Source organism: Paramisgurnus dabryanus, chromosome 16, assembly GCF_030506205.2.
Source record: "Paramisgurnus dabryanus chromosome 16, PD_genome_1.1, whole genome shotgun sequence".
Taxonomy (NCBI): domain Eukaryota; kingdom Metazoa; phylum Chordata; class Actinopteri; order Cypriniformes; family Cobitidae; genus Paramisgurnus; species Paramisgurnus dabryanus.
In genome coordinates, this window is record NC_133352.1 from 16,469,216 (window position 1) to 16,490,928 (window position 21,713).

The following is a 21,713-nucleotide window of genomic DNA, read 5'->3' on the forward strand; positions in this document are numbered from 1 at the left end:
TGTTTATGTGCAGTATAGCAAACTGTCTTCTTCTGTGAGGTGGATGTGGGAAATCTTGCATTAAAGGTTTGCACTCAAAGCCTGAGAGTTTGTTGCGGGTTAAACTAATTAAATTTAATTGAATTCTAGATTAATACATGCTCATTATTTGAGTTAATTAACTACATTATCTTTAATATTTCTTTTATGTTTTAATATAATTGTGGCTGCCTGTAATTTGTGTCTGTTTTTTCATTGTTTAATTTACTCGTTTATTGTTGCAAAATGTGAAAACTTAATTGTATCATGGCTACTTTACATACAGGGCTGAGCAATCTGTGCTTTTGGTCTTTTTCTCTTACTGTGAGAAGATGATCTCGTGAATTTGTAAAAAGTTTTGATGTGTTTTGGTTAAGATGTTGAACAAAGATTGTTTTGGAGGCATAGAAGTACATTTCTTCATCTTATGTTTTTTTTTTTTTTTCTGAATTGGGTGTGTAAGTCACCAAATCCAACCTTATATTATTTTAATCACTGTCTTGTTACCTAAAACATAACATAATTTTGAAACATGTCAGCAACTCCTAACTGATAGCTGGGATTTAAAATATTTGTGCACAGCGGGGTTAGTTGTCACAGTGTTACAATTAAGCCTCAGGTATACAATGATGATGCAATGAAAACAATATAAATACTATTAATCAAAATGAAAACTGTTCATACAATATCAGGGGAAATAACTTGCAAGTATTTATATTACTGCATAACACAAGGATGGTTAGATGAAGGATCATGGGTGGATGAATGTGGGATATCTATTAATTATAGGCAGATATATAAACAATATCAACCTTTAGTATATAGACAGAATTGTATTGAATTATTTGTGTTTAAACACAATTATCTAGCAGGTTTTACAACAAACTCTCTGTTTGTTACAATTAACCCCATGGGGTAATGTTGCACTTTAGTCGCTTTCAGTGTAAATGTATAAAAACGGTAGGTCCCACAAACAAACTTTAAGTGTTCATTAGTAGCAGAGATTTGTGGGTTGATTGTGTAAAAATTATTAATCTAACTTAAATATTTTTTGAATGATAGAGCCAAAGTCAAAAAGTGTTACCTGCTCTCCCCTACCTGTGTGTTCAAGCATGGCATTGCATATCAAATTCTTATTCTCTTATATGTTCTTGAAAGCAGAGCTTTAACTTTGAAAAAGAAATAAACGTTTGTGCATGGCTGTAAAAAGTTGAACTTTTTAATAGTTGGATAGTTTATAACTGCATTCAGGGCACATGCTATAAATGTTTAAAATGCAATAAAAATCTTTTATTTTAAAATATTAAAAAGCAATGTTGAGTGTGCTACCAACACCATTAACAAATCCCTACTAAGCTTCATGATTATATTTACAGTAAAATTCTCAGTTTGTTTACAAAGATAATACATTTTCCATTTAACTACAGCAGTGTTTGTTCAATGCAATCACCATTAAATGAGAAACTCTTCTCAGAGATCTACGTTGGATTTTTTTTGTTATGAAAATTGTATGGAAATTATGTTTGCCCCGCTGAAAGAAAGTACTCTGCTTTTGTTTACTGACACAATGACCATATTATCAGAGTTATAAAGCAGTTCTTCAAATTTGTCTTTTAGCCATTGATGAAGTACTGGCTACATTGAACAAAACTTTGAAAGCCGTTGATATTTCATTGTATGGTGTGTCCAAACCATGGATGGCAAATACAGTGGCCAGTATAGCACCTTTAACCCTTATTCATAATAAACAGTATGACATAAAATAAGCACATGTTCATGTGTTTGTACTGTAGATGCTCATGTGTATTTGGGAGGGTGTGTGTGGATCTTGGAATGTTGTTTATGCACATGCGCCCTTTCTTCACACACTGATGTAATCTGTAATGTTTCTCACACATGGAGAAATCATAATTTATTATGAGAGTTGCTTAATTTATTACTTATTTGTCTTAAGTTCATAAACATTGTTGAAGGGTTTCCCAATTGTTTAATTTACCGTAATATACATTATTATGTAATGCATTGCACCCATTACACTCTCTTGTAATACCTAATTCTGAAAAAACAATTTTATTTTTGCTATAATAATGCTTTAGACGGTTTCAATATCATTCAGCATTAAACATACATGAACAAATATACAAACATTTATTAGATTTTAATTTGATTGAACTACAAGAAATAGTCAAACTAGTCAAGCCAGTCTACTACTGTAGTCCAAGCATGTTTAATAATATGCAAGTTGCAGCACATTATATGTTTCACCAAAACAAAATTAGTTTCTTTAAAAAAGTTTTGCTTCAGTAACTCAGTGCAACACATTAATATAAATCTCTACAATGTCACAGGAGGGCTGGAGCCTATCCCAACGTCTCAGGCTGTATAGGAAACACCCTGGACAGATGGTCAGTCCTTCAAAGGACTCACACTCACAGACACACATGTACGGGCAATTTATTAACTCCAATACACCTCATCTGCATGTCTTTGTAGTATGGAGGAAACCCATCAGAAGAAAACAAACTCTACATGGAAAATCCATCTGGATAGTGCAGATAAAGGGGCGGTGTTATCCCCTTCTGACATCACAAGGGGAGCCAAATTTCAATGACCTATTTTTTACATGCTTGCAGGTAATGGTTTACCAAAACTAAGTTACTGGGTTGATCTTTTCCACATTTTCTAGGTTTACTGAAGCACTGGGGACCCAATTATAGCACTTACAAAAATGCAGCATTTTTGTCAAATCAACATATATTTTTATGCTACTTTAACTTAAAAAGTAAGTTAAACAACTTCAACTTGTATTTATAAGTTATGTCAACTATATAATGATATTTTTAAAATATAATAGTAAAAAAAAAACATTACATAAAACCAAAGATGCACTTATATATCGGCCAATAACCGGTATCCGTCCACAATATTGGTTATCGGCTGCTAGTTTAAAAACAGAGAACAGGAAAATGCAGTTAATTCCCTGCTGAAAAACAGCATAGACCAGCATAATTCCCATGCTGGTCCATGCTGGTTTGGTGCTGGTTTAACTGGTGGTCACCAACATACCAGCACCAAAACACAACATATGCTGGTCTTGCTGGTATGACCAGCATGGGATGCTAGTGCTGATATGCTGATGACCACCAGCTAAACCAGCACCAAACCAGCATTGGAATTATGCTGGTCTATGCTCGTGGTCACCAGCACCAAAACACAACATATGCTGGTCTTGCTGGTATGCTGGTTTTTCCAACAGGGAATTTGAGCTCTGTATAGAAAATGTAAAAAAACATAATTAGTTAATGATTCATGGATATTATATGAATGAATAACATTCAGAAAATGTAATCTTAAGAATTTAGTTAATATAATTTATAACCACCAAACTATTGGCATCGGTATTAAAATATGATGTTTACGTCGGTGTCACTCCGAAATCTCTCACTCATTTTTGCTCACTACATCCACATTTAGTGGACTCGTCATTCACAATATAGGGAAAAAGTGATGGAGTGACGAGTGGGCGATCTTGGACAGCTAAGGTTACATGTCACTCAATCTCCGAGTGGGCGGGGGGAAACTTATTAATGACCACGCCCTGCTACACCGTTACCTCCGCCCTTCTGTCCAGAGAAGAACTTCACAGCTCCAGCCTAACTTTGCCATTCTCCATAGCCCGGAGTTACACGCGAACACGAAAAACTGCAGCACAACTGTGAGAGGAAAGAGAGAGAAAAGTGACAAAAAGTAACACTATAAAACTAAAGCGAGCCTTTCACGCATCGAGAAAGAGAGAGAAACCACATAAGTTTAGAAAGCGTTTGGTGGCAAACTTTTTGGGCTGTGGCAGAAAGACGTGGACCGCAAAGGATGCCTGAGCAAAAGTGTTGAAGTTTCCAGGTAAGTTTATGAGTTTTGTATATTTTGTGTGTGATGATGATGCTTAATTATTGTGCATATCTGGCGTGCTAGTAATAGTAAACCTTAAAATTAAGTTTTGAACTTTCGAAAAAAAGTTTAATTGTATATTTTTGACGCTATATAAGTGCTTATCTGGTTGTAATGCGGTATATTGTATTCTACAAACTTTAAAATATGATCATCTGTATGTGCGCACATGAAGAGAGGGTGAGTGGGTGTGTATCTGCTCAACAATTCCCATCTGTTGCGCACGTTTCTTTCCAACATCACTGAAGGGTACGATTGTACACATTTCAGCGTTTTATTTCATAAACATGACCTTTTAAAGGTGACTCGCATGTTACAGGTTCACGTTTTTTATCATTAAGGGAAATGTTCTGTTTTGCATGCCATGCAAAACATACGTCCATTGGTCCTGCAGTGTTTAAACTGGAAAAGATGGTTGTATCTGTATTTAATTGCACGAGTTTATAAATGATGTCAAATAAAGCAAATGAAAGTGGAATATCAACTCTTCCACAATTTCGTCGTGCGTTTCACGTGTGACGCGACTGGGTTTTCCTCAGGGCTTTAACTTTCCTGTTGAAATGAATATTACCCTGTCTCACCAAATCTGTTCATAGCTCAAGACTTATGGGCAACGTCAGCACAAATACAGCTTTGTGGGTGTGCTATAAAATAATTGCGTTCACACATTTACCTTTTTCTTTTATGAAAAATTATATTTACTTTACATTAAAGTTGGGGAAACCAACCCAGATTAATCTTGATTTTTAAGTAACCTGGAGCGCTCTGGTCAGGGTGTGGGGTGTGAGTAACTGGGGATGGAGGAGGGGGTAATGGAATGCAGTGGTTTGGAAAGACTTACTAATTGAAACCAGGTTTGAAGCATAGAGGGAAAAGCAAGGATTGCTATAGCGGATAAAGAATGATGTGTTTTATTCTAGCCCCGACTGCTACGTGATTTCAGTGTGTTAAATAACAGTTTGTTAAATAACAGAAATGGGTGAAAGGAAAAAGGACAGAAATGGGAGTGTTGCATATAAGTGCTGAGTTTTTGGATGTGTGTGTATAAATATTGACATTTAAGGACTTTTTTATGTAGGAAAACTTGTATAAATGTGCTTGTCTGTGCATAGCCCGCAGAAGAATATTTAAAGCCCATCCCCCTCTACTGCCACACCCAAAACTCTCTTTTGGTTTGTCAGAAGACTCCGCATAGCAGATTAAGAGTCAAACAGTTTTCATGCTATAACTTTGTCAAATATAAAACTCATTTAAGCTAGAAAGGTTTAAAGTTGTCTGGAGTTGTTGTCTGTAGTTGTTTTCTGTCTTGTCTTTCAACCTTGGGTAAATCTGAAGGTTGTGAAGTGTTGGGTTTTTAACAGAACAGGATGCATCTTATCTTGAAATATTTGGGTATGTTTGGTTCCCTTCAAAACAAAATAACAGGTCGTCTGTCGTGGAGGTTTTCAATGAATGCACAACTTTCTCCTCCTTGGGTTTGACGGGTCAAAGTTGGAGTTGGGCGTGCTTCATTGGATTTGCCAACGTGAAACGGAAAGAGTCATGGACTCGTGCACACTTCCTCCATCGTTTCCTTGTCAAAGACTTGCCATGCGTTCTCATGTCAGTTTAACAGTGTTGACTTTATTGCATATTATCTTGAATATTCTTTTGTCTTCAACAAAAGAATCAACTGTCCATAAAATTGTGCAGCTTAACCATCTCAGATAAGCTGTTGGCATGGTTGGTTTAAGAGATAATGGCCTATAGGATGTAGGGAGCATTTAGAAATGTTACGTTTTTTGCATTATCTTAGTGGGTCTTTCCTGTTCAGACAGAGCCTGGAGTTATCCATGATTGAGAAAGACTGTTTTAAAGCTTAAACAAAGTTGTACAATACACCAAGCCTTTGCCAGTATTACTTTGAGTCAGACATCCAAATTTCTTCATTTTTCCATGTTGAAGTTATGTTGTAAGACTGTGGCATAGGCACGCCTTAAGAGCTGATTCATAATTTTTAGATGAAAGAGTTTGTTTTTAGTCTCTAATTAAAAATTGATTCAATTTTGCAGATGCATAAAGTACATTTTATAATATAGCATTGTTTTAGTACATTCTATCAGATATACTTGTATGTATAAGTCTTCCTTATTGGATTACTGGTGTAGTGTCCTGTTCTGCGTCTTCACAATTAGTATGGATTACTTGATTATGAATTAGAGAATACATTCTGCATTTTCCCAAGGTTTAAAAATCACTTGACGGTATTTGTTTATATATTTTAACTAGGTGGCAAGGTCAGTCCAATGGTACCTGTTGTGCTCTTGGTTGAGTGCTGCTGTTTTTAATAATATGTAGCTAGCTACTATTAAAAGATACATGCTTATATTCAGAAACCACAAGTTATCGGTTCAAGAAGGCTTATTTTTAGCCAGGGTGAAGCATCCACACATGCACCGACATGTGTGACTTAAGTTGCAACAGTGGCCACACCTGCGAATGCTGCATGACATGCTGCGTTAAATTTGCACAATAAAGAAAAACAAGTACAAATAAGACCAAACAGTGAGTGAATAAGCAACAGCGAATGAATAACATGTTTTATATTTTTATAGTTCCAGTCAGTTTTATAGTAACATTAAAGTTGTTACCTGCCGGTAATAAAAAAAAAAAAAAGGATGCTAATGAAAGGGGGCTTTTGGTGGTTCCTGCCATAGGCTAGGTATTACTTTGACCACAGCTTGTACTACATCATCCTATGCCAGCAATGCAGTGATGCACTTGCAACAGCATAAGGGACATCCTGCAAAGGTTAGATTCTTCTTTTGTTCACATTATTTGTATTTTTTACAATTGCATACTACTTAAATTGAGGAGCTTCGTTATTTGTCCGTTTCAAACCGCTTGTTTTTCACTTCTGCAATACTCCTGGCCGTGGTATTATAGACATAAAACCAACTGATAGTGGTTGAAATATAATGCAGCCAAAGCTGGCACCACCTTGCCACATCAATTATTATAGTTTGTTTGATTTCTGACTCATATCCTTTGAAAAGCTTTATATAAATAATAAGATAAAATGGACCGAAAACATGACTCACTCACTGTAAGCCCTGTGTACACAATTGAGTAAATGCACTTCAAATGTTTAACTCATCAGCATATTATTTAGTCATCACTTTTGTAACATCCATGATTGTTGCGATATAAAGGTACTTCTTAATTTTATTATTCTGGTTTACACATCTTTATTTCGTTCCTCTAAATTGACAATATCCTCACAGTTCGTCTTTGCACAAGTTTGGTTTTAAATTGCATCCACGTGGAAGTGAAACGTTTCACCAAATTACAGTTTTCCCTGATTTTCCATGAATGTATCTGGTTTTGTTTACGTCAGAAAGGGCCTGAAGACAAATGATAAAGCTAAGATTTTATGAAGAGATATGGCTTGTCGCATGTAATTTGCTATGTGTGTGACCCAAGTAACTCCTGTCAGCGAAGCCAAAGGCCACGATTTATTTTATCGCATTATCTAATTGGTGACTGTACGTACGTGCGTCTCTTATTAAGCCTTACAGCAATTTAGTGGAAACAGTGAGCCATTAGCTCTGGCTCTTCTATAAATTGTGGTCTGGTTTTCTGCCCAATAGCTCTATGATGATTTATACAACCCTCAGTGTTGGTAAACCTTAGATTTATAGTTGTGAGATAGCTTTGTTGCACTGGAGCACCAAGACCATGCAAACCCATACATTTCATTTTGGTTGGCATCAATCAATGTCAAAAGGCTCTACTGTTTGTCTTTTTATCCATTCAACCAGCGTTCAACTAAACAATGAAAATGATCAAATTGCATTGTTAGTCATGAAAATGAGTACTCTGTTTTTGTACCCACTTGAGTGGTTGGGTAGTGTAGGACATTACTTTGGAGTTAGTCATTGCAGGAGAGGCTTGGCTTTCTTCCAGCTGGCCTGACGGCTCTATCAAGGAATGTGTGTGACTGGAGGCCTGGGTGGGGCTCGCAACTCACTGTTCCCTATGTGCAGTCTGAGAAAGATGGTGTGTGTGTTGTTTCTTTCTTGCTGTACAAGGGCGTGTCTCCTACTTTGGATTTGCAACGTTTGCCGACTGTGTTGTACCATAAACTCATCTTTATAGTTGTTGCCAAATATCTTCTGCCAGATATGAGCATCGTAGCATGTGATTATCGTCAAGAATAGATCTACACACATGACCGTATGAAGTATTCACAAACATAGTTTTTTATAAACATACAGCTGGTCTGCGTTCTTCATAATCATTGTTTTAACCCCGGTCAAACGTTGTATTATTGAGCATGCTTGCAGGCATCATCCTTTGCGTGGTGATTGCTAACTTGATACAGCCAAACGGAGCGCTTCGTAGACGTTACCCATTTGAGTGTACACAGCTGCTCTGCCAAATGTTGTTCTTTGTAAACAGTATGACAGCCTCGTCCAGGCTGGCCTTTATCATGAGCCTGAGACTATTTCAGTTACGGCTCAGAAATAACCGCCGGTTAATGAAACAACAGGGTAGCGTGAGGTTCCAACGAAGGCTTTCAAAAAATAGACCATGAAGAGGAGGGAAGCATGACATTTTATAGCATTTTGTGTCCGACTCGAGTCCACAGGCCATGTTGAGCTCCTCCTAAAACAGCAGGTCATTTTCAAGTCATCGTTCACAGGCAGTTCAAACACATCATTAAATGTCTGGCTTTTGAAATGTTTGTTGCAAAGTTTTTTTCATTTTTAAGAGTGAATAACAGTGGAATAGTACTGGGGATGATAGATATCAGGACAGGTCCTCACAAGCACATACCTGTCTTTGCTGATTGCGGAGTTTGTTAAATGAGAGGTCTTTTCATGCCTTAGTCTACTGCTGAGGGGTGAAACTCTCAATTTGGACTAACCACAGCTCTGATCCAGACCTAGTCATATACCTTTACAGAAATGATAGCACTGTGGAACCCATATATTGAACTGAACTTTAATCATAATCTTTACTGAAACACACATGCATCTCATTTTATTATGCGTCATTGCTTTATAGGCCTTGAAATGGTACCTGAAGTGAACATTCCCAACATTGCTCTTGCTCAAGCTGCCAGGCATGCTACAAAAATGCCTTTGTGCTCCACCTCATCACTTTCATTTTATAATCAATAGGCGCATGCAAAAACTTATTGCACAGGAAGACCGAAGAAGCCCTACTTTTCAAATTGAAAGCGGTGTACGATGACAATTCGGCAGATTAAAGTTTTCTTAGATGTGCGGGATGGCACTGGGGTGTTTGGTGAGAGTCCTATGACTTGGTTTTGCATGAATTATGACTCGTTGTTTAAACAGTTGACACTAGGTCAGGGTATTTGTCTAGGGAGTTTACATATCAAAATAAATACTGAGATAAATTAGACTTTTGGAGCTCATGTTGACCTCATGAGGTAACCATCTTAACACTTTTTTTATGGGTTAAATTTGAGATCTGCATATGATGATAAAGTTTATAATACAGTTTGTGTTTTAAATGAAAGGTGTGTTTAGTCTCCACTTTTCACATGGTTACTAAAGCCTTTAGGTTATCAGCTGAGCATTAGCACATGGTTTGATATTTGCTTTTCTGTGAGAAATCAATTTAATTTAGCATTTGACATACTATAAATGGCTTGTGATGATCCTTATAGGATATTTTTTGTTTATGCTTGTGTTAATATACTCTTCTTACCTCGCAGATCGCAAATGAATGCTTTAGTGACTAAGGCTACAATTATTATTTAGTAAAATTTGATGAATAGGAAGGTAATCAATAGCAGGCCAAACATTCATTCATAAGTCTTCAGAGCACTTTGTGGATTTGTGTGGCCATGTGCGGATGAGTCTGTTTTAAAGGCGTGACGTTGATGATTGTATTTAACAATTGCATTGTGCTAGCTGATTATTAAATTGACAAATTAAAAGACAAACAAAGCCTGAATTGTGTATTTCATCCTAGTAAGTGAAAACTAGCCTGACAGTTGTTTAACAGAAACATCCAGAGGAAATGTTTGAACTTGTGCAGGCATGAATAATCTCTTGGCTTGGGTTCACATAAAGGAAAACTCCCTGTTTGTGTGTTCATTTTGTAACTGTGTCAGTCGCTGTCGCCCTCTTAGGGGAAACCAGAGAAAGTATAAAACTAACTAGGGTGGGGCTATATATTTTAAGGAAAAGAGAAATGAAGTCTGCCTGTTCACAAGCTAATTTCCCAGTGCAATCTTTAAACAAATTTTTTGGTTTCTTCATGAAAATAGTACTTTGTTTGAATTTCATTGAATTGGAAATACATTTAGTCAATTTATAGCTTGAAGCATGGGAATTATGATATGATGATAAATAATATACATTTACTTTTTTACTCCTTTTCAGCCAATAAATGAAGACTGCAAAGCTTATGCATTAACCTGGACATTTCTTTATTTTCCTAAATAGGTCTTCAGCGACGTTTTATTTTATATTTTTATTTTATTGCATCATAAAATCCATTTAGGTTATATAACCCTACATGCAATAAGAAGGTCTTCATTGTGTAATATGACACCTTTAACCACATTCGCTTTCTCACCTTTTACTAGACCAAAGGCTGTTGATTTCCAGTACCACACTTCTAGTTTGTCAAGATAGATTAACTTCTTAAAGGTCTCAAATGTGTAACAGATTGCTGGTTGACATCTATTTACCAACTCATACCTTACTTGGCTATGCCTTCAGCCATAGCTTATGCTTTTGACTTTGTTGAATTTATAAATATTGCTGTCGTTCATTCCTCTGTTGCTAAAACTTGGAGCTTACCATCTCAACTAAACATCTCTAACTCATCGGTTCACAAACATGTGCTCTAGTTTCAGTAGGGAGTGTTCGCTGTCTTGTGATTGCATAAACACCGGAGGTATTAATGAAGGCCTGCTTACACTCAGATCATATGATTTTTGGGTAAGAGCCAGTTGCTTTAAAACACACAGATAATCTGGTAACCAGTGACGGTGTTTGTTTAAAATATTGTAAACGCAGAGACGATCTCAGTTCTTCATTGGTGGATAATATGTGCTGCGCCGATCCGTAAAGGTGCAAGATTCTGCAACTGGTGGAAATCTTTATGGTTAAGAGAGAGCGCAGTGAAATGTATCATGTTTTCTTAGGGAGTCATGAGGTTTACTTGCATTTTCTGCACCTTTGCTCTTCACTGAGATTTGGTTGTAACATGTTGCGGTGTTTTTGCTCTCTTACGTACGTGCAGATCGTGCCCCGTTTGTTGGAAACAGTAATCAGTTATTCCCATTTCCTTTTCTCTTACCCTCCCTCTCTGTTAGCTCCCCACTAGGAGCACTGCCAGGAATGTGAAAAGCTATGAAAACAGGTACTGCCCAAACAGGTCCGCGGATCATATGGTTTTAAAGTGGAAGAAACATGCAGTAGTGATACTGTATCGTAAGGCAAGGTGTGGCATCATGTTAAGGGGAGGAACGTGTAGCAGGCAGGGAGTGAAGGAAGCCGTTGCATTGCTTGCTAGGGAGTTGTTGAATACACAGCACTGTTGGTTTTCCCCTTCTCCTTTAGTAAATACCTGCTCCAGCCAACAATAATAAGGCTTTTCTCATGGTCTGCTCATATCTTGCTCTCTTACTATTCAGAGATTATAAAAAATAAGTTTAAAGGGAATTATATGCATGGTGCAAAGATGATAATGTTATGTGATATCCCGTTGCATGCATGAAGTGTGATGACAAATCTCCTGCTATTATGAATTAATTTATCCCCCAAATAAATAAAAAAACATTATGTATGGGTTGTTTTTATTGTTGACCCCTCTGTCCATGATATTCATATAGATTTCCTTCCCCCGTAAGTTAATCTTATGTTTCCAGCGCATTGCTGAAAGAATAGTCAGGATATGGAAACATTTCTTTTATCAGTAGCAGTTTAATATTTCTAATTATGCCTAAGTGATAATATTATCTGGTGCTATGGAGCGTTGCATTTTTATATTCTGTTTTGACTATGAATTCCTTCTACAATCCACTAAGGTCAGGGTCAGGCTTTTTTCAGAAGCTTGTATGCTTGCTATTTTGAATTGAGGTAGAAGGATTCAAATGACTTGAATAACTCTCATGCATCCCGCTAAATTCTTTCACATGAACCAAAGCTTTTATCCATTTTTGTTGATACATTGAAATTGCTCTTTTACTGGTTGTGTGTCACCATGCAGTCTGTTTAATTCTGTTTGTTTGTTTGTTTGAAAAGATATCTTGTGCATTGTTGCATAGCTGCAGTTTCACAGTGATTGTTTTGATTATTTTCAGCACAGCCTGTTCCCAGTCTTGTTGTCAGGCCACTTGTTAAAGATTTCACATTTTAAGAGACTTGTGGGTTTCAAAATGAGTATCGTCCATATTTGTGTTTGTAGTTGATTTGGTCTCATTGATGTGTGTTAACATTTTTGAAATTCTGCTTTCTTTATATGTTTTAAAAATGTACTTTACTGTCTAGAAGCTAGATGTTTATTTGCAAACGTTTAGTGAAATATGCCTGTAGGTGTTTTCATATCTAAGAGGTCCTGTGTAATTGCAGGGTGGTGGATGAGGGGGTTATTTCTTTGAAACAATGAGCTTTCTATGTTGCATCCTGGAATGACAGGCCCACGTGTCAGCTCAGTAACTCGAAGTTATGTTTTTTTTAGCAGAGACTTCCCGGTTATATTCTATTTTTAATATTCGTGCATTTCATGGTGTCTAGACATTGTTAGGTTTTTTACATTTTGCCATATTTTGCATTTTTTTTTCATAAAATGATACATAAATGTTTTTTTTTTTTTTGGACACAGTTTAGTTGTTTGTCATTGAGTTATGCTGGTTAGGCATCTGCTGGTTAGGCTATTCTTACTTGGAATGTATATTGGAACACAGATACCTTCCAAGATAAATTTATGCTTGTTTAGTTTTACTGTGTTGTGGAGTTTATTGCCATCTAGTGGTCCAAAAATTTCAGTGTGCCTGAAAGCTGAGGTGTTTTGTAAAACTGAACTAAACTGATTTTTTATTATATAATCATGCAAGCATTTAACATTTCTGTCCAAGCTTAAGTAGATTTTTGGACACTCACATTTGTTTTTTTTCTGTGTTTTTTTTTTTTTAGCGAAAGAAATAGGGTAGACGCGGTCCACACCAGGGGACAAGTGAAGAAAAAACATTTACAGGTATACATGGTAGCTAATGAATTAAAGCATTGCATTGTTAAACATTGCATGTGTTTTACCATTTTCCTCTAAATTACCAGCTGCTCATTTTAACTTTGATATAATTTAAGTTTTACAGGGAGCATGTATGATTTTATTGTGTTAGATGTCGTCTAATAATATATTTTTTATCTCCAGGATGGATGACGACCAGGACACAAGGGAAGTTCTTTTCCCACAATGGATGGGTCCTGATAAACATGGACTCACCATTGAACAAACCAATCACGGAGAGATTTATGTCACAGAGGTGAAAGATGAGTCCCCTGCTGCTCAAACTGGGAAAGTACATGAAGGTATGAATTCAATTAGCAATGCAAGTTATTCACAATGAGTTTTAAACCAGTTTTTCTTATAAAAGTGCTGATTTTTTTGCATTGGTATGCTATAGTGGTGTTTTTAGAGGAGTATAATTTGAGCAGACACCCTTTGTCAATGGGTTGTTAGCATTTAGTCTTTCCAAATACATATTGTAAGAAGTGTTGTTTCCAACGTGATCTCATGAGAATACAACTGCATTTTTAAGTAAAGTGTGGTTGTACCACATACATTTTCTTACGTTTTTATACACAATGAAAGATATAATATTGAAGTTGTTGACATGACTAAAGGGCCGTTCACATAACTATAATGACAACAACATTAGTGTCCACACCACCTGTTATTGTTATATAGACGATGACAATAGCTTGAATTTGCTCACGATGCGCGCAGAACTCACACAAAATTTACCTTTAATGCCATTTACTAATATTGCATATTTCCTATAATAAACTCTTATACTGTAATTGTTCACATGTTATTAAATGTATAAATATGCTGTTCTTGTTGCATTTACATAGTGTTTAACTAGCAGATGTCCTCAACACGTTGCGTTTGCGTAACTCTAAACAGTGAATCTAGTAGTTTGTGTAATCTAATATCTTACCTTTTGGTTTAGTCGTCATGTAGAATAGAAAGCATTACGTAGTCAACTGCATCACCTGAGGAAATTTTATGTTATAGACTTCAGCAATGAGCTTCTCCACAGTATCATCTATCATTTCAAATGCATGTGCACTTAAAGTTCAAATAGATTTGATTGGGGGTCAGTGGTTTATTATCGTTTATCAGTTGAACAAAAAAAAAATGCTGCGTGATTCCAACAATATCCAGGGATGTGATTTTTCCGGATTAATCCGGAATTCCGGATTTTCCGACCTGAAAATGTGACCTACGTGAATCATGCAGATATGTAAAAAAAATAAAATAAGGGGGGAGGGGGGTCTCTCACAGCCGTCGCCATGGTAACCCGGGACGGAACCACAATCGCCGTCCCCGCGCAACAGGGCTACACCGGTGGGAGATAGAGATGCATTTTCCTTCCTTTCCAAGTATCAACAAGGACGTGTTTCTGACCGTTCGCAAATGGCGGTGGCGAAGTATGATTGTATTCACCAATCAGACCCGATCGTTTCTCTCCTCTCCTCTCCTCATTTGCGACGTTTGGCTGTCACTCGCGTGACGCGAAACAAAGCGGCAAACATATACACGTCGGTTTACTTTGTGAATTTGGAGCAGCAATTTTCACAGAAATGAGAGGAAAAACGAGCGCCATTGCAGAAAATCCTGGTGGCGACTGAGAGAGGGACGATGCAACAATATTGGTTCCGAAAAAAGGCAAGGAAATAAGTTACCTCATCGAGCCTGGTTTAACCTAACTGAGCATTACATTCGTGCATGAAACCTGATCCACGAACACGGAGGGGCGGGAATCGCGGGACGGAGTGGAGTCTAGAGTGATGTTTCTTCAGGCTCCGGCGTGAATATAAATTTCTCTTCTAAAGTTCGGAAAAAACACATAAATGGCTTAAAATCTTGTTTAAGAATCTGTTTTATAATGAGAATCTCTCTTTCAGCGCGCCTACGTGTGTTTGCGCCGCGTGACAGCCGATTTGAATCTGACAGAGTTCGTCACTGTACATTAAAAAAATCCCACACAGACATTACAGCGTAAATGCTAGGATTAAGATTGATTTTATATATAACAGATAATCTAGGTACATTTACCCTAATAAGTTTACTCTAATAATGAACATGGTAATGTTTTAATGTTTTGCTTTAGTGTTTTAATGTCAGACAATCATTGAAATGAGGGGAAAATGAAGAGAAAGGCAGCAGATATAGCATCCTTCTTCAGAAAGAGTAGCAAGAAGCAGCCAAACAAATCTTAGTAAAATACATTAAAGTAGCCTTCAAAATTCACATGATTTTCTGGTCTCTAGTTTTTTCAGCAATGGGAGATATAAATCCTGGTTTCAAAGTAAATTTCAAAAGTTTTATTTGATTAAATAGTTTAAAAAACATGGAGGTTGAATTATGACTATAAATTGTATGTTAATCTCAATTCATTTTAATAAAAATTAAATTATTGTAGCAATTGTATGTTATACATTATTCTGATTAACACACTATAATACTTAAAAGTATTTTAAGGTTGGATGATAGAGATTTTATATGCCACCCCAGAGTAACTGCTGGCCCCTGCCTGGCCACCCCTATGAAAAATCCCTTGCTCCACTACTGATTAGCAAAACACAAAAAAATACATTATATTATAAATCTTTACCCGGACAAGTGACTTTTGTGAAACACAAATTTACTTGTCCAAAGGACAAGTTCCTCAAAAAGTTAATGTCAAGCCCTGATAAACATATTACAACAATTTACAATTAACTAAGAATAATAGTAAACTTCATTATTGTTAAAATTGTGACTCTTGATGAGTCTTGATGACGTATGCAGCTTAGAAATGCGACCTCCGGAAGGCTGCAGACTTAGGATTGAGAAACGGCCTCTGTATCATCGTTTGTTTCAAAGGTTTCGTGTTTTTAAAGTTTTAAGGTTGACCAGTTTGATTGAAATAAATAGCTCCTGTACTTTTTTGTACAATTACTTTTATTTATTAGTGTCAACCTTCTATTGTTCATGTTTAACAGCTAACAAAGTTACTCATCTACAGGGGTCTAAAATTAGAAAAAGAGACCTTTAAGACACTTTATTATAACTAATGGTCCTGTGTAGCACATTTTATAGATATTTGTATTAAAAAAATACTCTGGTAAAAATAGAAGTACTGATTTAACTTCTTTACTCAAGTAAAAGTATCAAAGTACAGGCTTGGAAATGTATTTAAAGTATAAAATTAAAAGTAGCCATGCCTTTAGTTCTTTATAAGCCATTGTCTACATTTTATTTGGATGTCGGCAAAATAGGCCTTCTTTTGACATGAACATTTGCATGTGGCACATTTAGCTGTTAAAGTTGTGTAAAAATGCAAAACAAAAACAAGTTAAAACATTTTTTTTTCATGGTTGTTGATATAGAGAGAGGTGGTGATGGAGCGGTGGACAAGACACTTGCTTTTGATTCCCACTTTTACACATCCACCAAATAAGTTGTTATGTGTCATACTGTACAAAAAAGTTGCATGTTGCACATCTAGGTGTAAAATAAATTAAAATGTGTTTTTTTGTTCAAATAAGTTGTTATGGGTCCTACTTTACTATCCGTATAGATCTGCCACCAGTTTGATTGGCGTGTGTGTGTGTGTGGGGGGGGGGTTTCAATATATTTTCCTGCTTTTTTGTCCTTAGCCAATCACATGCCTGAATATCATTCATTGTATCGTTCATTGTATCTTTATCATTATACTTCGCTATTCTCTTTAATATAAACTTAAAGGAACAGTATGTAGGATTGTGGCCAAAACTGGTATTGCAATAACAAAACCTGTGGCTAAAACTGGTACTGCAATCACACAACTGGTGGCCAATACACAAAATGACAACATAAACATCAGTTGAGGGCTGCAACTCCACTTTTTAAATGGCAATATCCTGGTCAGACCACTGTTGTCAATGTTATAAGTATTTGAAATGAAAATGATTTCTTAATGTCTAGTGACATAACAGGGCCATTTTATGATTAATTGATAAAAATTTCTTACATACTGTTCCTTTAAACTTAAAAGCTATATTTTTATAGTTATTGTTGTAATGTAAACAGCTCTTAATACTTGAATTATTTACATGTTAACAGCTTTACCGACATACAGATTTGCACATATTCCTTTTTCCATATTTTTATTCAGAAATATATCACAACTGCAGGCATTGGCTTTTAAATAATTACATAATATTAAACAAGACTACTTTTTTTTTAAAACTTGAAATGAATAACATTTCTGTAATCATTTAACTATTGTGTAATATTTAGTTTTAGTTTGTTTGACACACACATACACAAAGGGCGTTTTCTCCTAGGCAGTCTTCTCCTATGCAACATAATTACACAAAAACAACAACAAAAAGATGTTACTTTTATTTACTTAATTATTTACTACGTCTAGTCCACATCTTTAAAATTCATATGAATGAGAGGAACAGATCCAAATTTATCCAGCGTTCTTGATCCCAGTTCTCAGCAGTGACCGTAATGTTAAATTTCTAATTGAAATATTGTGCCTCAAGAAGCTTTGGCAAATTTTAGGACAGTGATATCAAATGCTCATTGGCTTTCACATACTACATCACAGAGTGAAGCTGGATTAACGTTTTTGTGGATTAACAATTTAAATAATTCTTTGTACTTCATATACTTTAGAGAGAACCGCGGCTGCACCACATCATAATTTTTACTACTCCTGGTAGTGGTTTTGAAATTTCGCAATAAATTATTGTGATTACACTTGTCTGTCTATTATGCTTTTGATTTTTAACTGTATATGATTTTAATAAACTGTTATCAGTAGGTTACTGTATTTTGCGGCTTAAAAAAACTGTAAAATGCTATATTGTTACTATTGTTCAGAGATGGGGGACTTGAGTCAGACTTAAGTCGCAAATTTTAGGACTTGAGACTTGCTGACAAATATTAATAAAAGACTTGACTTTGACTTGACATTCATGACTTGTGACTTGATTTTAAAATGAATATTTGGTTTTGAACGCAAAGCAACTCATTTGCTTGATCTAATAATAGTCTTATATTTAATAAATAAATTATATATAATAAAGTTAAATTCAAAAAAGCAATAGCCCAAACCTATGCTGGGCTGTTTTAACCCAAAATGCTGGGTTGTTTTAAACGCATTGTTGAAAATGACCCAGCATTTTTGAAGCCCTGGTATTTTAGTCTACTATTGCTGAATTGGGTTAAACTAGCAGCTTTGGCTTCTATTGTTGCTTTTATATGATTGCATCACCTCATTAACAACTCTGCTTTTTGAGTAGAAATGAATATTGCACTTTTTTTGTACTAAATTAAACCCACACAGTCCATAACTACTGTAGATTAAACTTTTTTTAATATATAAATTCGGTTAAATCATCAAACATTTGTTTGACCTGCCAGTGACTTGCTAGACCTAAGCTACGACTTGACTTAAATTGATTGACATAAAGCAGTGAGATGACTTGATTCTTACAAAAATTGAGTTGGACTTGCTTGGGATTTGAAGCAGGGATGTGATGTGAAGCAGCTTTCGATTCTTTTCGTAATCGATCAATAGGCCTGTCGCGATAAACGATAAATCGATTAATCGCACGGTAAATAAAATGAGCTCGATCATTTTTTTAGGCCGCGATAATTCACATTTGCATGCTTGTTTGTTTTCCTTGTCTCTCTCTCTCTCTACCAAAGAGACTGGATGACCGCTCCGTGCAACGAGTGACAAGGAGTGAACCCTCGTCAGTCATTTGTCAGTCGCATGATCTGTGTGGGGAGGGGGGACTCCTGGCGTAGCCTATCACAGTAGGAGTACTGAGGAGGATGAGAGCCGCGTGAGAAGTGTAGCAGGAGAAAACACTAGTTAAGACGAGAGTTGGAGAAAAAGATGGATTTACTAGAGGCTGTTTACACTTGTCATTAACATGCGTTTTTATCGATCGGATCACAATGTTTTACGTCTTTTCTGACTTTTCTGACACAAGGTGAACAGTGCTATTTTAGCCTTTCATTGATAAACTAAAGCGGGTGATCTCCGCAGTTTCATTTTGCAAGCGTGTGAAAGTTGCGCGATCTTATTTCATCAATTGCGCTGAAAATTCAGAGAAAGCTTTAACATATACATGTAGAAAATACTGTGCAGCATGTTTACTTGCTAAACAAGCAGTGGACATAATATTAGTTTGCGTCCATATAAACTCATAATTACTCCCGCTGGCGTTCAAATGACAGCGGAGAGACTCGCCCACCGTCTCACGGACCGTCCCCTCACACTATTCAGCACAGAAGCGGTCGAAAGTGGACAAAAGAGACGGATTTAAATACCAGGTGTAAATGTGATATGTCTCTCTCGTCCACTTGTGATCTGATCAAAAACACATCTTGATACCAAGTGTAAACAGCCAAGTTTCAAAACCAAACGCTACAGCTGCAGTGTGGGAGTACTTTGGATTTAAACCTAATGACCGAGGTGAACCACTAAACCTGAACGAGCCGTTATGTCGCATTTGTGGTAATAACGTAGCACTTAAAAGTGGCAACACGACAAACATGCATATGCACCTAAAACGCAATCATCCTGTTATTTTGTTCATTTCTTGTGGATATTTAAAATGTCTTCCAGTTCCAGTATTACTTATTGTTTAGAAATAAAAGTTTATAGATCTTTGAAAAGGTGTATCTGCATTATTATAATGGTCCCGGAGCATCAATGTTATCGCCTATCGCGATAAATTCCGAGGCAATTTATCGCCTAGCAAAATTTGTTATCGTGACAGGCCTATCGATCAATCTAGCAATTGATCGATCAATTAATCGATTAATCGGATTAATTTTTGGTGTGTTTTTTGTGTGGCTATATAAAAGTTTAAGCATATGTGATGCATTGCCGTGATCGGTCTGACTGGCGTGTGAGAGAGAGACGAGGGTGCATACGTGCGTGCGTGTGAGCGAAGGGGTTCTTTTTTAGGCTATGCTCTTGCAATTGAATGTGAATACGTTTACTACTTAAAAACATCAAAGCTAAACATCATATCTAGTCAAACCGCATAACAACATCGCTACAAATACAGTATGGGATTAAAATCAGAGAACATCAATTTATAGGCTCAGGCTATGTTATCTTGTTTCAGTGACGTTTGGTGAAACAGCACGGAGTGGATGTTTTCGGTTCTGAATTATTGAAGTCGTACTGCTGTGGAATGCCAGGTCTACTTTGCAGTAGACACATTGTACCTCTTTTCTTTTTTTAAGAATGTAATGATCCCAAACTTTAGACATTCTTTGCCATTTATGGACATCTTTACTCTCTGCCATCGCACCAACTAAATTCAAAAAGTATCACGTGCTATAGTGTGCTTTATGAACATTGAACAACTATCTGTGTAAATCAGATCACTACGTGTATAGTGCATGAATCGTTTCAGCCCTAGTTAAGACTTGAAACTTATTTGTGACGTGCACATGTGTGACTTAAGCCCGATTTATAGTCGTGCGGCGTAGGCTATCCGTAGCCTGTGCGTAGCATTGTGTAGCCTGACGTGCACCTCGCAAAAATTTTAACAGCGCGTCAGTTCTACGCGGACAGCAAGCACTGTGATTGGTCCACCAGAACCCCTCCCATCAGGTAAAAAACTGTCATAGGTATTTCCGTTTACGACGGTGAAAACAAAGATGAGCCAAGTTGAGGAGTGATTTAACTCAAACTGCAACAAAAGTCACTGTTTATTTACTTACATCATTGCTGGCCTTCTCAAATCATACACAGCAAGTTGCTGTTTCTTTTTCGTTTGTGGGTTAAGTTGCCAAGCTGCTTCTTCTCTGACGGTCGTGCTGCTACTGTGGTTACACGCGTGGATACTGCCTACCATAATTTTCACGTATAAATGAAAACCGACGCAGAACCTACGCCGTCACTCTACGCCGTAGGACCTACTCACAACTATAACGAGCCCTTTACTCCCACCTCTGCTATTGTCTGCTAAATGTATAATTTTCCTACACATTTCTGTCCATTTACGTTGCAGAACATAAAAATAATCCATTATGTATTTTTGAAATGTGTTTTTTTGTTTGGGTTTAGGGTAAGGTTTGGGGTAGGGTAGTTTTTAAAAGTTACGTATTAAAACTACGTATTAACAGTCAGACCAGCCTGTTGTTTCATAAAGGTTTTCTAATTTTACTCTAAATTTACTGTTCATGTTAAAGGTGACCAAATTGTTGGGGCTACAATTTACTTCGATAACATGAGCTCGGAGGAAACAGCTGATCTACTGAAGACTTTAAATCGACATAAGGTTGGCCTCAAATTGCAAAACAAGTCTGGAGAGAAGTCACCTTGCCGATCTCCAATGAGCACAATGTCACGGGAAGGACGTGCAGCATTCGGAGGATCTAGTTCTGACATTCTCCTGGTAAGATGACCATGTGAACCTTTATTGCTTAATATTTTCAGTTGTTTCATTCAGCACTGGTGAACATATGCATTTGAGTTTAAA

At 36.6% G+C, this 21,713-nt stretch overlaps 1 protein-coding gene across 7 annotated transcripts in view; it reads left to right on the forward strand.

The window, feature by feature from the left end:
* Positions 1-3,644: 3,644 nt before the first annotated feature.
* The window catches only part of ahnak (AHNAK nucleoprotein), a 40,561-nt gene continuing 22,492 nt past the window's right edge, over positions 3,645-21,713 (forward strand). For 3 of the 7 annotated variants that reach the window (XM_065266663.2, XM_073812209.1, XM_073812210.1), the window contains exons 1-4: positions 3,648-3,918; positions 13,131-13,191; positions 13,369-13,526; positions 21,424-21,629. In XM_065266663.2, the coding sequence (XP_065122735.1) occupies positions 13,370-13,526; positions 21,424-21,629 (363 nt within the window). In that variant the 5' untranslated portion in view covers positions 3,648-3,918; positions 13,131-13,191; position 13,369. Of the gene's footprint in view, positions 3,919-13,130; positions 13,192-13,368; positions 13,527-21,423; positions 21,630-21,713 lie in introns of all 7 variants that reach the window. The other 4 variants (XM_073812212.1, XM_073812213.1, XM_073812211.1 and 1 more) reach the window with 2 other exon arrangements.